The sequence below is a fragment of the Scyliorhinus torazame genome, chromosome 6 (genome assembly GCF_047496885.1).
Source record: "Scyliorhinus torazame isolate Kashiwa2021f chromosome 6, sScyTor2.1, whole genome shotgun sequence".
NCBI classification, from domain to species: domain Eukaryota; kingdom Metazoa; phylum Chordata; class Chondrichthyes; order Carcharhiniformes; family Scyliorhinidae; genus Scyliorhinus; species Scyliorhinus torazame.
Genome location: NC_092712.1, coordinates 27,284,015 through 27,298,156, shown reverse-complemented (window position 1 = coordinate 27,298,156; position 14,142 = coordinate 27,284,015). Strand labels below are relative to the sequence as shown.

The 14,142-nt window shown below is 47.9% G+C and overlaps 1 protein-coding gene across 3 annotated transcripts in view; it reads right to left on the bottom strand.

Annotated features, from left to right (window-relative positions):
- Positions 1-14,142, bottom strand: part of LOC140424727 (CTD small phosphatase-like protein) — a 252,399-nt gene that overhangs the window by 25,518 nt on the left and 212,739 nt on the right. For all 3 annotated transcript variants that reach the window (XM_072508055.1, XM_072508057.1, XM_072508056.1), the window contains 2 exons: positions 11,756-11,812; positions 2,726-2,818 (listed from right to left, as the gene is read on the bottom strand). In XM_072508055.1, coding sequence (XP_072364156.1) covers positions 2,726-2,818; positions 11,756-11,812 — 150 coding nt within the window. The remainder of the gene's footprint in view (positions 1-2,725; positions 2,819-11,755; positions 11,813-14,142) is intronic.

The window sequence follows — 14,142 nt, the reverse complement described above, 5'->3', positions numbered from 1 at the left end:
CTTAGTGACCTCCTCGAAAAACTCTATCAAGTTAGTGAGACACGACCCCCCCTTCACAAAACCATGCTGCATTGATGCAGACAGGGGTGTGTACGGTACTTTGCTTCCTGAAGTCAATGACCAGCTCTTTCGTTTTGCTGATGTTGAGGGAGAGATTGTTGACATTACACCACGCCACAGGTGCTGCAAAGGGTGAACACTACGTCATCATGTGCAAGACTGAGTCTGATACAGCTCAAGGTAGCCTTTTGAGTTAGGTTGAGTCGGTTTTTGAGGGGTTGAAAGACAGGTGTGAGCACTGTTTGAGAGAGCCCAGGCATCACACAATGTTCTGACCCTGTTCTAAGTTGGTGGCTTTTTGTTGGTTGTTTTTAACACCATGTCGGCGACCTAAAGTATTGAGCTGGAGCCCTGCCCTCTGGTGGCTACTTCTGGGAGTTTCAGATGTGCCGGAGCTGCGGACGAGTGCGGATGACTTTGCCTTCGCCTTGTTGGTGGCGCGGAGGCAGATTCTGCTGGGCTGGAGGCTAGCAATGAGTGCTTTGGTGTGGTTTGGTTACTTGATGGAATTTTTGCACTTCGTGAAGTTCAAATACACAACTAGGGGGTCGATTGAAGGGTTCAACTGGAGGTGAGGCGGCCGCTCATATTGTATTTCAGATAGTTGGTCATTGTTAGCTGTTTGGAGGGGGGGGGGGGGTCTTGTTCCTTGGGTCAAGGGTTGTTTTTTTGGGTTCTGGTTATTTGCATCTGGTCTAAGGGTTATTGTTTGTAATTTAGTATAAAATGTTAAATCTTTAATAAAATCTTTTTTTTTTTAAATGCATCCGTACTATTCATGTCAACTACTCCTTGTGATGATGAATTCCACATTCTAATCATTCTCAGGCTGGAAAAAAACCCTTCTCCCAAATTCCTACTGGATTATCAGTGACCATCTTATATTTATGCTCCTAGTTCCAGGCCCTCGAACATAAGCTGGTGAGAATGGTACAAGCTAAAGCTCAGGTGTTCCAGTGCACACAAAGAGCAAGTTTCTGCTACGGCCAAAGGGAGAGCATCAGAACCACTTCTCATTATCTACTCTGTCCAGATCCCTCATGATTTTGACTATCGCTGATCAAATCTCCTCTCAAGTCTTCTTTTCTCCAATCTATTCATAGCTGAAGGTCCTCATCGCTGGAACCATTCTCGTGAATAGGTTCTGCAAACTCTCCGATGTCTTCACATCTTTATCAAGTGTAGCACCAGGAGCTGAATGTAATGCAGCCAACCTGGCCAAACTAGCATCATATGCACATTCTGCAGAACCTCCTTGCTCTTGCACTCTATGCTCTTATTAATAAAGTCACATTGAACTTCATCCGCCACCTCTTTGCCCATCCCGCCAACCTGACCACGTGCTCCTGAAGTTCTACGCTGTTCTCCTTATAGTTCACAATGCTTCCAAGTTTCGGATCCAAGTTTCGGATCCAAGATTCGGATCAGTTGGAAATGTACCAAGACCCTGGGAAACTTCACTAGAGACCTTTTTCCAGTCTGAAAAAATCTATTAACCACTACTCACTGTTTCCTGTCACTCAATTTTGTTTCATATTGCTCCTGTCCCTTTTATTCCACTTTGTTCACAAGTCTATTAAGCCGAATCGTGTCAAATGACTTTTGGAAGGTCATGTATATTCATCACATAAAAAAAAAAATTAGTTTTTCCAATTAAGGGGCAATTTAGCATGGCCAACTCACCTACCTTGCACATCTTTGGGTTGTGAGGGTGAGACCCACGCAGACACGGGGAGAATGTGCAAACTCCACACAGACAATGACCCTGGGATGGGATCGAACCTGGGACCTTGGCGTCCTGAGGCAGCAGTGCTAACCATACATCAAAAATATTGCCCTCACCAACCAGCACTCACTGTCACCTTTTCAAAAAAAAACTCTCAGCAAGTTGGTTAAGCATGATGTTCCCTTAATAAATCCATGGTGGCCTTCCTCAATTAATCTGCATTCGTCCGTGTGACTATCTATTTTGCCCTTAATTACTGTTTCTAGAAGCTTCCCTAGCACCGAAGTTAAAATTGATTGGCCTGCAGTTGCTGGGGTTACCTTTTATGAGCAATTCTCCAGTCCTCTGGCACCATAATACCAGAAAGAGTGTGTTGAAGGCAGCTCTGGATCTGTGAACATTTTGAAAGTACAAGCAGGATATGGGAAGAGGGGAATTGGGAAGCACGAATGTTTCTCACATTGCCTGGGATCTGCAGCTACAAACTGCACGAAGCAATTGTGCCTTCCTCTGCACTTCTGTAATTCCAGAGAACTGAACTGTTGGGGGAACTAATTGCATAGCTATGAACAGATGCTTGCTTAAAAAAAAGACATCCACTACTTCTAGTGCAGTCATGGCAACACACAAGGCTCTTGAAAATGCCACATGGGCCAAGTCAAGGACCCAAATAGTCGTATTGCCATGCGTGGGGGTGTGGGGAGGGGAGGAAGAACTTACCTGTGCTATAGCCATCAGACAACAGTGAGAAAAAAAACACACACACAACGAGAATAGAAACAAACAAGTGGAAAAAAAGGTTAAAACAGCAAATGAACGTTGCAATTTCTTTTTACAAAATACATACATATGCTAACAAACCTTTTATTTCACCAGAGACACTGCTTCATACAAATGCAAAGAGACGGTTACAACAGTTCTGTAATGTTGAATGTTTACCTTGGCTAGACTGGCTGTAAAGAGAACACATTCGAAGAGTTGCCCCATCTTTTGCAGAAATAGGTCGACGTGCGGCCTTTTCAATACGTAAACCTGCGAATACAGACAACACTGGAGTTAAGGACGCAACAAACAAATTTGGTCTTTTCCATCTATTGCAAAAGTTTCAGCAAATAATACTAGATGTTCTTCCAAACGTTCTTGCCTACTTGCCTAAATGTCTCTCAAAACAGAGAGCAAGATGAAGCATAAAAAAGCAACGTGAAGATTAAAGCGTTTGACGGATGTCGATAATAAGCTTGAGTTTCAGGCAGAAGAGAGAGAGTTTGGAGGGGTAATGAGAAAGGAAATGAAAGAAGCAAAGAGTATGAGGAGAGATTAGTTGCTAACAGAAAAGCAAATCGAAAAGTCTTCTATAACGTACAAGTTTTACAAACATTTAGAACTTAAATCTTCCAACCCAGGCAACATTCTGGTGAATCTTCTCTGATATACAAGTCTCCCCAGGAGCCTCAAAAGAAACACTGAACCCAGAAAGGCGATTAAAGATTGTGGCACTCTTTCTAATTCAATATACTGCGGTAGACAAAGTGGTAATCATTTACCAAACTTCGGTTCAAAAGCTGCTCATTACAACCTCAGTATGCCCTTCAGTGTTGTACAGCCATATTATTTTTGAAGTGTAGCTACAGCTGTAATGTAGGGAATTTGTACATAACAAGATCTCACAAACAGCAACAAGACAAATACTCTGTTTCAGTGAGATTTATAACTGAGGTACAGAAATTGGAAGAAACTCCCCCACACAGGGTAAACAATCAGCATCAATCCACTTTATAACATTTGGGCATTTCTAGTAAAGTAACAGGAGTGAGTAGTTTTCTCCCGTTTGTAAATAGTTTTTGTTTCTCTCCTTGGAGGGAAAGTAAAATATAACTTCTGAAACATTAATTTACTTCACGTCATTAATTCGGAAGCAGTCCCTCTGTCTTCAGGCGCATTCTGTGTACTGTGACTGCCCCCTAGTGCAAGCAATCAAGAATAGGCCAACCAGAAGCTACACAGCCTATCCTGGATTACTTGAACCAGGTCCCAGTCTGATTATACATCCTTCGATGGGAGACATTGTCCAGTGCCGGTAGGCCCCAAAGTCCTTGGTATCACCAGTGTAATGCTTTAAACCATGCACAGATTCAGTCTTGCACCCCAGACTGATATACACAATATACAAGTGGGCATTGCCTTAAAATTGAAGCTAGGTTATTCTTAGATAGGGCAATATCAGGAAGTCAACCATCACATTGAAGGTAGTGGAAACTTGGAACGCATAGGCTGTTGATGAAATGAAATGAAATGAAAATCGCTTATTGTCACAAGTAGGCTTCAAATGAAGTTACTGTGAAAAGCCCCTAGTCGCCACATTCTGGCGCCTGTTCGGGAGGCTGGTACGGGAGTTGAACCGTGCTGCTGGTCTGCCTTGGTCTGCTTTCAAAGCCAGCGATTTAGCCCTGTGCTAAACCAGCCCCTGAAGAACAGGTCGCGAAGACAGAATTTGAGGATATGGGTCTGCCCAAGGGGGTGGAGGGCAGGAAGCCAACCGAGTATTGGGTGGGTCAATTGAAAATTTCAGAACTGGAACTGATGTATTTGTGTTAAGGGGATTATGGTTCCAGAGCTAAGGAGGGTAAATGAGTTAAGACACACATCAGCCCTGTAGGTAGGGATGAATGGAATAATTATTTTTACTGTGGTACTCAGCATTCTGCATTTTGTTTCCCTTTTTCATTCTTAAAAGATATGGCACACAGACCAAAGATAGGGCAGCACGGTAGCACAGTGGTTAGCACAATTGCTTCACAGCTCCAGGGTCCCAGGTTCGCTTCCGGCTTGGGTCACTGTCTGTGCGGAGTCTGTACGTCCTCCCCGTGTGTGCGTGGGTTTCCTCCGGGTGCTCCGGTTTCCTCCCACAGTCCAAAGATGTGCTGGTTAGGTGGATCGGCCGTGATAAATTGTCCTTCGTGTCCAACATTGCCCTTAGTGTTGGGTGGGGTTACTGGGTTGTGGGGATAGGGTGGAGGTGTTGACCTGGGGTAGGGTGCTCTTTCCAAGAGCCGGTGCAGACTTGATGGGCCGAATGGCCTCCTTCTGCACCGTAAATTCTATGCTCTATGCTATACCAGGGTGATCACTGGCTCAATCCTTAGTCTATACTGAATTGGCTGACCCCATGTGAAGCGGCGGTCAAGAGCTGCTTCTGAGGGGCAAGTGGTCAGCATTCCAAGTTCTGAACTATCTGCTAACATCTGCCGGGAGTTCATGTGTGCGAACATCAGATGAAGAGAGGGCTAAGCTCAGTTACTGATCTCTAGACTCCCAAAGGATGGAGAGCCCTGGAAGAGTGGTCAATCAATGCCTGTGTGTTGAAATCAAAAGCCTCAATAACAACTCTTCTTGGCATCGCATTTCCATGGAAAACCAAATCTCAAGGCCATTAATGAGAAAGGGGGCCGAAAGCATTTGAAGCAAAAAGGAAAGGTGAAGTTTTTGAACGAAGTGACAGGGTAGAGTGATTTGAGGAAGAGGGTTATCAGCACTTGTGACTGAAAGGTGGACCACTGATGGTACTGCGGAGAAAGCTAGCTACAAGCAGCAAACCAAGACTCAGGCAACCAAGTCTAGCACACTTGTTTGGAGATCATCCAGGTCGGAAGATGTGACACAGCAGAGGGCTTTGTAAATTAAGACATTCGTACCTGAATTTAATTACAAGTTAATTGCCATAGTATTAGTGACTTGCTACATTTAAAGAATATCCTTCCATAATCTCGCTCAAAAACTTGTTAGTTTAAATACTCAGATCCTCTTAAGTTTAGAAATAGGAAAAACGTTCTTCCTCTCCATTTCAATAGCAGTCATGTGAATTTAATCCCATCTGCCATTGTTAGTTGATTAACTGCTTTAATAAAGGAGCTGGACATTTTGTTTTAACTCCCAGGAATTCCCCTAGTGAGATGGCTGCAGGAAATTCCACACCAACTTCCCTCAGCTGCCAACATTGTGAACTGGCACAGTATAGAAAACGTCCAGTCAGGAAAAAAACCTTCGTGCATGGGTTGAAATAGATACGTGCCCTCTCGCAGAGTTCATACATCACAGAACAATCTGGTAAGTTCAGAGAAACAAGTCAGAGGGGACTTTATGGAGATGCATATAAAGCTGTAAATACTTGGGACAGGGTAAGATGACACAGGTTGCGAAGGGTACATTTAGGATAAGAATAATCTTTACTGTCACAAGTAGGCTTACATTAACACTGCAATGAAGTTACTGTGAAAATCCCCCTAGTCGCCACATTCCGGCGCCTGTTCGGGTACATTGATGGAGAATTCAGAATGTCCAATTCATCTAACAGCACTTATTTCCTGACTTGTGGGAGGAAACAGGAGCACCCGGAGGAAACCCACGCAGACACAGGGAGAATGTGCAGACTCCACTCAGACAGTGACCCAAGCCGGGAATCGAACCTGGGATCCTGGAGCTGTGAAGCAACAGTGCTAACCACTGTGCTACCGTGCCATCCCGACAGATAGATGTGTTCTTTACACAGCTGGAAGAAAAGATCGTTGAGGCAAAGACATGGAGTTAATTTAAGCAGCAGGTAGATTCTGCAATAGGAAAATAGCAGGATTGACATTGAAGATGTTATGGCTGAAGTGTATTCTCATCCAAACCATCTTATTTCACCTTGACCTCATTTGTTTAAACAAAACCAGGCGAATTTCTTTGCTCAATGTGAAAGACATCAGCGTACGGGTCTGGAACATTTTGTCACATCACATCCCTTTACAAAAAGGATAGCACGGACTGGATCCAAACTGAAGCAACATTGTGTACGGAACATAACATAAACATAGCCTTTTTCACATTTGTATTTATCCAGTGAGATATGATTTCAGAGATATCGTTTTGCTTTTATACCTCAACAGTGATTTGTTTTATGGCTTTAAATTGTGCCAATATTTATGACGTCTATCACAAGTGGAGAACATTCAAATGAATGAGATAAGCAATGCGAATACAAACTTGTGCTTAAAGTGTTTTTGCAAAGCTTTGTGCTGTAAACCATTAGAAACCGAGACCGAGACAGCAGAGGTCTTGATTCCCATTGGTCGGTGCGACAATTAAACCCAAGTGAAATGAAAAAAATGAAATGAAAGTCGCTTATTGTCACAAGTAGGCTTCAAATGAAGTTACCTGTGAAAAGCCCCTAGTCGCCACATTCCGGCACCTGTTCGGGGAGGCTGGAACGGGAATTGAACCGTGCTGCTGGCCTGCAGCAGAGTCTCAGCAGAAAAGCACTGATTTCAGAACCTTCTGCACTATTCTGTCAGACACCTGACCTCCAATTTTTACTTGAGCACATAGCAGTAGAGTCACCAACTTTGCACATGTAGCACAGTCCAGCAAATGTGTTTTGTTGCATTTTTAAAATCAGGTTAAACCTGAACTTTTTTATTCTGCAAAAGGAAAACGATTATTGTAAAATTACTTCAGGCCACACACTACTCCAGTGTATGAATGAAATGTAGAGAAGGTGTACAATATATCTGGTGAGGCGGAGGGGGAAGAGAGAGTGAGAGAGAGATACTTGCCAGAAGCTGCAGGGCCCTGGTCAGGGACAGCTGCCGAGGCCAGTAGAAGAAAATGTGTGTGTATTTAGTTTGTGGGCCAGGAGGACTCCTCTGAGTAGCACAAGGAAAACCTGCTTCCTCGTCCCACAACTCTCATCACTCTCTCCATTCCACCTTACCTTACGCTGGTGTCAGTTCTCTCAGATCCCCAAAATCCTGCTCACAACCTCTTTGTTATTCCCACCACTTTCAGACAGAAATTCCACCGACAGCAAATATCGGAGTCCTCGCCATTACAATGTGCTGGGGCCCCCCACTGTCATGCCCCAGTCCTCGCCATTACAATGTGCTGGGGCCCCCCACTGTCATGCCCCAGTCCTCGCCATTACAATGTGCTGGGGCCCCCCACTGTCATGCCCCAGTCCTCGCCATTACAATGTGCTGGGGCCCCCCACTGTCATGCCCCAGTCCTCGCCATTACAATGTGCTGGGGCCCCCCACTGTCATGCCCCAGTCCTCGCCATTACAATGTGCTGGGGCCCCCCACTGTCATGCCCCAGTCCTCGCCATTACAATGTGCTGGGGCCCCCCCACTGTCATGCCCCAGTCCTCGCCATTACAATGTGCTGGGGCCCCCCACTGTCATGCCCCAGTCCTCGCCATTACAATGTGCTGGGGCCCCCCACTGTCATGCCCCAGTCCTCGCCATTACAATGTGCTGGGGCCCGCCACTGTCATGCCGCAGTCCTCGCCATTACAATGTGCTGGGGCCCCCCACTGTCATGCCCCAGTCTTCGCCATTACAATGTGCTGGGGCCCCCCACTGTCATGCCCCAGTCCTCGCCATTACAATGTGCTGGGGCCCCCCACTGTCATGCCCCAGTCTTCGCCATTACAATGTGCTGGGGCCCCCCACTGTCATGCCCCAGTCCTCGCCATTACAATGTGCTGGGGCCCCCCACTGTCATGCCCCAGTCCTCGCCATTACAATGTGCTGGGGCCCCCCACTGTCATGCCCCAGTCCTCGCCATTACAATGTGCTGGGGCCCCCCACTGTCATGCCGCAGTCCTCGCCATTACAATGTGCTGGGGCCCCCCACTGTCATGCCGCAGTCCTCGCCATTACAATGTGCTGGGGCCCCCCACTGTCATGCCCCAGTCCTCGCCATTACAATGTGCTGGGGCCCCCCACTGTCATGCCCCAGTCTTCGCCATTACAATGTGCTGGGGCCCCCCACTGTCATGCCCCAGTCCTCGCCATTACAATGTGCTGGGAGCCCCCACTGTCATGCCCCAGTCCTCGCCATTACAATGTGCTGGGGCCCCCCACTGTCATGCCCCAGTCCTCGCCATTACAATGTGCTGGGGCCCCCCACTGTCATGCCCCAGTCTTCGCCATTACAATGTGCTGGGGCCCCCCACTGTCATGCCCCAGTCCTCGCCATTACAATGTGCTGGGGCCCCCCACTGTCATGCCCCAGTCTTCGCCATTACAATGTGCTGGGACCCCCCACTGTCAAGCCCCAGTCCTCGCCATTACAATGTGCTGGGGCCCCCCACTGTCATGCCCCAGTCCTCGCCATTACAATGTGCTGGGGCCCCCCACTGTCATGCCGCAGTCCTCGCCATTACAATGTGCTGGGGCCCCCCACTGTCATGCCCCAGTCTTCGCCATTACAATGTGCTGGGGCCCCCCACTGTCATGCCCCAGTCCTCGCCATTACAATGTGCTGGGACCCCCCACTGTCATGCCCCAGTCCTCGCCATTACAATGTGCTGGGGCCCCCCACTGTCATGCCCCAGTCCTCGCCATTACAATGTGCTGGGGCCCCCCACTGTCATGCCCCAGTCCTCGCCATTACAATGTGCTGGGCCCCCCCACTGTCATGCCGCAGTCCTCGCCATTACAATGTGCTGGGGCCCCCCACTGTCATGCCGCAGTCCTCGCCATTACAATGTGCTGGGGCCCCCCACTGTCATGCCCCAGTCCTCGCCATTACAATGTGCTGGGACCCCCCACTGTCATGCCCCAGTCCTCGCCATTACAATGTGCTGGGGCCCCCCACTGTCATGCCGCAGTCCTCGCCATTACAATGTGCTGGGGCCCCCCACTGTCATGCCCCAGTCTTCGCCATTACAATGTGCTGGGGCCCCCCACTGTCATGCCCCAGTCCTCGCCATTACAATGTGCTGGGGCCCCCCACTGTCATGCCCCAGTCCTCGCCATTACAAGGTGCTGGGGCCCCCCACTGTCATGCCCCAGTCCTCGCCATTACAATGTGCTGGGACCCCCCACTGTCATGCCCCAGTCCTCGCCATTACAATGTGCTGGGGCCCCCCACTGTCATGCCCCAGTCCTCGCCATTACAATGTGCTGGGGCCCCCCACTGTCATGCCCCAGTCCTCGCCATTACAATGTGCTGGGGCCCCCCACTGTCATGCCGCAGTCCTCGCCATTACAATGTGCTGGGCCCCCCACTGTCATGCCCCAGTCCTCGCCATTACAATGTGCTGGGACCCCCCACTGTCATGCCCCAGTCTTCGCCATTACAATGTGCTGGGGCCCCCCACTGTCATGCCCCAGTCTTCGCCATTACAATGTGCTGTGACCCCCCACTGTCATGCCCCAGTCCTCGCCATTACAATGTGCTGGGGCCCCCCACTGTCATGCCCCAGTCCTCGCCATTACAATGTGCTGGGGCCCCCCACTGTCATGCCCCAGTCCTCGCCATTACAATGTGCTGGGGCCCCCCACTGTCATGCCCCAGTCTTCGCCATTACAATGTGCTGGGGCCCCCCACTGTCATGCCCCAGTCCTCGCCATTACAATGTGCTGGGGCCCCCCACTGTCATGCCCCAGTCCTCGCTATTACAATGTGCTGGGGCCCCCCACTGTCATGCCCCGGTCCTCGCCATTACAATGTGCTGGGGCCCCCCACTGTCATGCCCCAGTCCTCGCCATTACAATGTGCTGGGGCCCCCCACTGTCATGCCCCAGTCCTCGCCATTACAATGTGCTGGGGCCCCCACTGTCATGCCCCAGTCTTCGCCATTACAATGTGCTGGGGCCCCCCACTGTCATGCCCCAGTCCTCGCCATTACAATGTGCTGGGGCCCCCCACTGTCATGCCCCAGTCCTCGCCATTACAATGTGCTGGGGCCCCCCACTGTCATGCCCCGGTCCTCGCCATTACAATGTGCTGGGGCCCCCCACTGTCATGCCCCAGTCTTCGCCATTACAATGTGCTGGGGCCCCCCACTGTCATGCCCCAGTCCTCGCCATTACAATGTGCTGGGGCCCCCCACTGTCATGCCCCAGTCCTCGCCATTACAATGTGCTGGGGCCCCCCCACTGTCAAGCCCCAGCTTAGGTGTAAAAATCAACCCCTCTATCACAACAACCACAATCAACTTCAGAACAAATGATAACTAAATATAAGGTCAAAATTCCAAATAACTTGCTTGAACTGGAAAACCAATTCAACAAAAGCCAAGTCTTTTGGCTGGAGAGATCACGCTATTAGTTTTCTTTGTACTGGCAGTGATAAGTATACATTAACTCCTTTGCCCAGAGTCAATTGTGTACCCTCAGTAATGAATATTATTTGACAATATCATTCAAGCAGCCTGCTAAATTGCACCCCTCTGATTTTATTTGCTCCCCCGCTGGAGGCCATGGCTTCAGCTGCTTCCCAAACTCTGGATTTTCCTCACTAAGCCCCTCCACCTCTATACCTTTCTTCCTTTAAAGGTGTTTCTTAAAACCAACTTCTTTGAGCAAGCTGCTTTATCTAGTTATCTTTTTGTGGGTTAGTATTGATGTTTTACCTGCTAGTGCTTTTGTGAAACTCCATGGGATGTTTTACCATGTCAAAGATGCTATATAAATGCACATTGTTGCTGATCTAAACCCAAATAGTAAGTGTGCTTGCCTGAGTAGTGAACCATGTGCATATTTGGTGAGTTTAATTATGGCCTGATTGTCAGTTATGAAGCAGAGGTGTTATCCCTGGCAGTGGCAGTGAGGGAGAGACCCTTACATGACACCAGCAAATACACTTGTCTGCTATGCAGTGTTCAGCCTCTCAAATACAGCTTGCACAATTCTGCCATTTTCTGAGCAACTGTCTACTGGATGCGAGCCATCTGCATTTTACATTAAACAAATTGCACAAACATGGACCTTCACCTCACTCTTAGCTATTTCATTTCATTTCTGAATCCTTTGTACCCCAACACAGTGGTCACTTGCAACTCTACAAGGCCGCTTCTGCATCATTCAACTTGTGTGAACAGCTTGGTTTTTCAATACAATGCCAGTTTGACCCAACGTGCAACCATCTGAACTTGGGCCCTTTTCTATAATTATGGATGCATCATTTACAGTAGGATTTCTTACCTGGTGAACAGTCCCATCTATTTCAACAGGAACAATGAAATCAGCATTGTTAATAGGCTGTAAATAAACAAAAGGCAGTCATTATACATTATTAAATTTGCAAATTCTAATTATTTCACTGCAAACATGTACAATTTAAGAAGTCTGTTCAGCAGTAAACTCTTTTATCCCGTAGACATAATTATTACATCTGAGAAATTACATGTTTGAGCATCAGCGATTGTTTTCCATGTGGAAATATTAAAACCAGGGATTAAAAAAAAATGTTTTCCACTTGTTCACTGTGCATGTTTGATGCTTGCATTTCATCTGGCAACAGATAAATATCCAAGCTAACGTAAGCCCGTTCCCTCTCAGATCAGGCTGTTACCGTGCACTTCATGGTCCAGTGTGTGATTATGCCCCTGCTTGCTACATGCTCTGACACTGGAGGAGCAGTGAGTGCAAGCAGATGAATGTTCAATGGCAGGAGGATCCTAAGGCTGACCACATCCCTCTTCCCCTACTACCATGTTCAGTGCTGAACAATCAGGAACAAGAGTGCCTCAACCACCCCTTCCAGGCCCAATATTTAGAATGTACAGCTCTGAACAGGTCATTTAGAATCAAAGATACAAAGGAGAAGGTTATTTGGCCTATCCACCCCATGCCAGCTCTCTGCAAAAGCAATCCAGTTAGTCCCATTCCCTTGTCGTTTCCCCCCAGTCTTCTAATTGTTTCTCTTCAATTTCCAATTGGAAGTCCAAATTGGGTCTGCCTCCCTCACTCTCGGGCAGTGAATTCTGATCCTGACCATTCTCAGTAAAAGATTTTTCTTCATATTGCCGTTGATTCTTTTGCCGATCACTTTAGATCTGCGTGCCCTGGTTCTCGGCCCTCCTGCCAATATGAATTTCTCTCCATCTACTCTGTCCAGAACCCCTCCCCTCATGATCTTGAGCACCACTTTAAAAAAAATAAATTTAGAGTACCCAATTAATTTTTTTCCAATTAAGGGGCAATTTAGCGTGGCCAATCCACCTACCCTACACATCTTTGGGTTGTGGGGACGAAACCCACGCAAACACGGGAGGAGAATGTGTAAACCCCACACGGACAGTGACCCAGAGTCGGGATCGAACCTGGAACCTCGGCGCCGTGAGGCAGCAATGCTAACAAGCAGGGCGGCACAGTAGCACAGTGGTTAGCAATATTGCTTCACATCACTCGGGTCCCAGGTTCGATTCCGGCTTGGGTGACTGTCTGTACGAGTCGGCACGTTCTCCCCGTGTCTGTGTGGGTTTCCTCCGGGTGCTCCGGTTTCCTCCCCCAGTCCAAAGAAGTGCGGGTTAGGTGGATTGGCCATGCTAAATTGCCCTTAATGTCCAAAATGGTTAGGTGAGGTTACTGGGATAGGGTGGAGGCATGGACTTAAGTAGGGTGATCTTCCCAAGGACCAGTGCTGACCCGATGGGCCGAATGGCCTCCTCCTGCACTGTATATTCCACGAAATCTATTAAATCTAACCACTGCGTCACCGTGCTGCCCTATCTTGAGCACGTATATCAAGTCTTCTCTTCATGTTCCCGAAGGAGAATAACCCCAGCTTCACCAATCCATCCAGGTAACTGAAGTCTCTTATCCCTGGAACCATTCCCGTAATTTTAATCTGCTTACTTTCTAAAGTTTTACATTGCTCCTAAAGTGTAGTGCCCAGAATCGGACACCATGCCCCAGTTGTGTCCAAACCAGAGTTTTAGAAAGGTCCACCACAACATTTTTCCTTGACCAAACTGATCCATGAGCTCCACCATGAGTCTCCTTCTACCCTATCTCATTCAGCCCGATCAGCATATTCTGCTATTCGTCCCTTCTTAGGTGTTTTATCTAGCTTCTCTTTAAATGCATTATGCTATCTGCCTCAGTTACTCCAACGTAAGTTCCACATTGCAGGCACTCTCTGGTTAAAGCTTTTCCTGAATTCACTATTGGATTTATTATTGGCTACAAAATGGCCTCTCCACAAGTGGAAACATCTTCCTGGGTCTACACTATCAAACCCTTTCAAATTGATAAAGGTCACTCTAGCTTGCTCTTGTCTCAGAGCCGCAGCCTCTTCAATCTTCCCTGATCATTATAACCTCTCAGTTTTGTTATCATCCTTGTAAAAATTCTAATATCCGCTACTACGGAGAAGGATGAGGGGCGACTTGATAGAGGTTTATAAGACGATCAGGGGAATAGATAAGAGTCGACAGTCAGACTTTTTCCCCGGGTGGAACAAACCATTACAAGGGGACATAAATTTAAGGTGAATGGTAGAAGATATAGGGGGGATGTCAGAGGTAGGTTCTTTACCCACAGAGTAGTGGGGGCATGGAAGCTGCAGCGCTGGGCTGAGAGGTGGC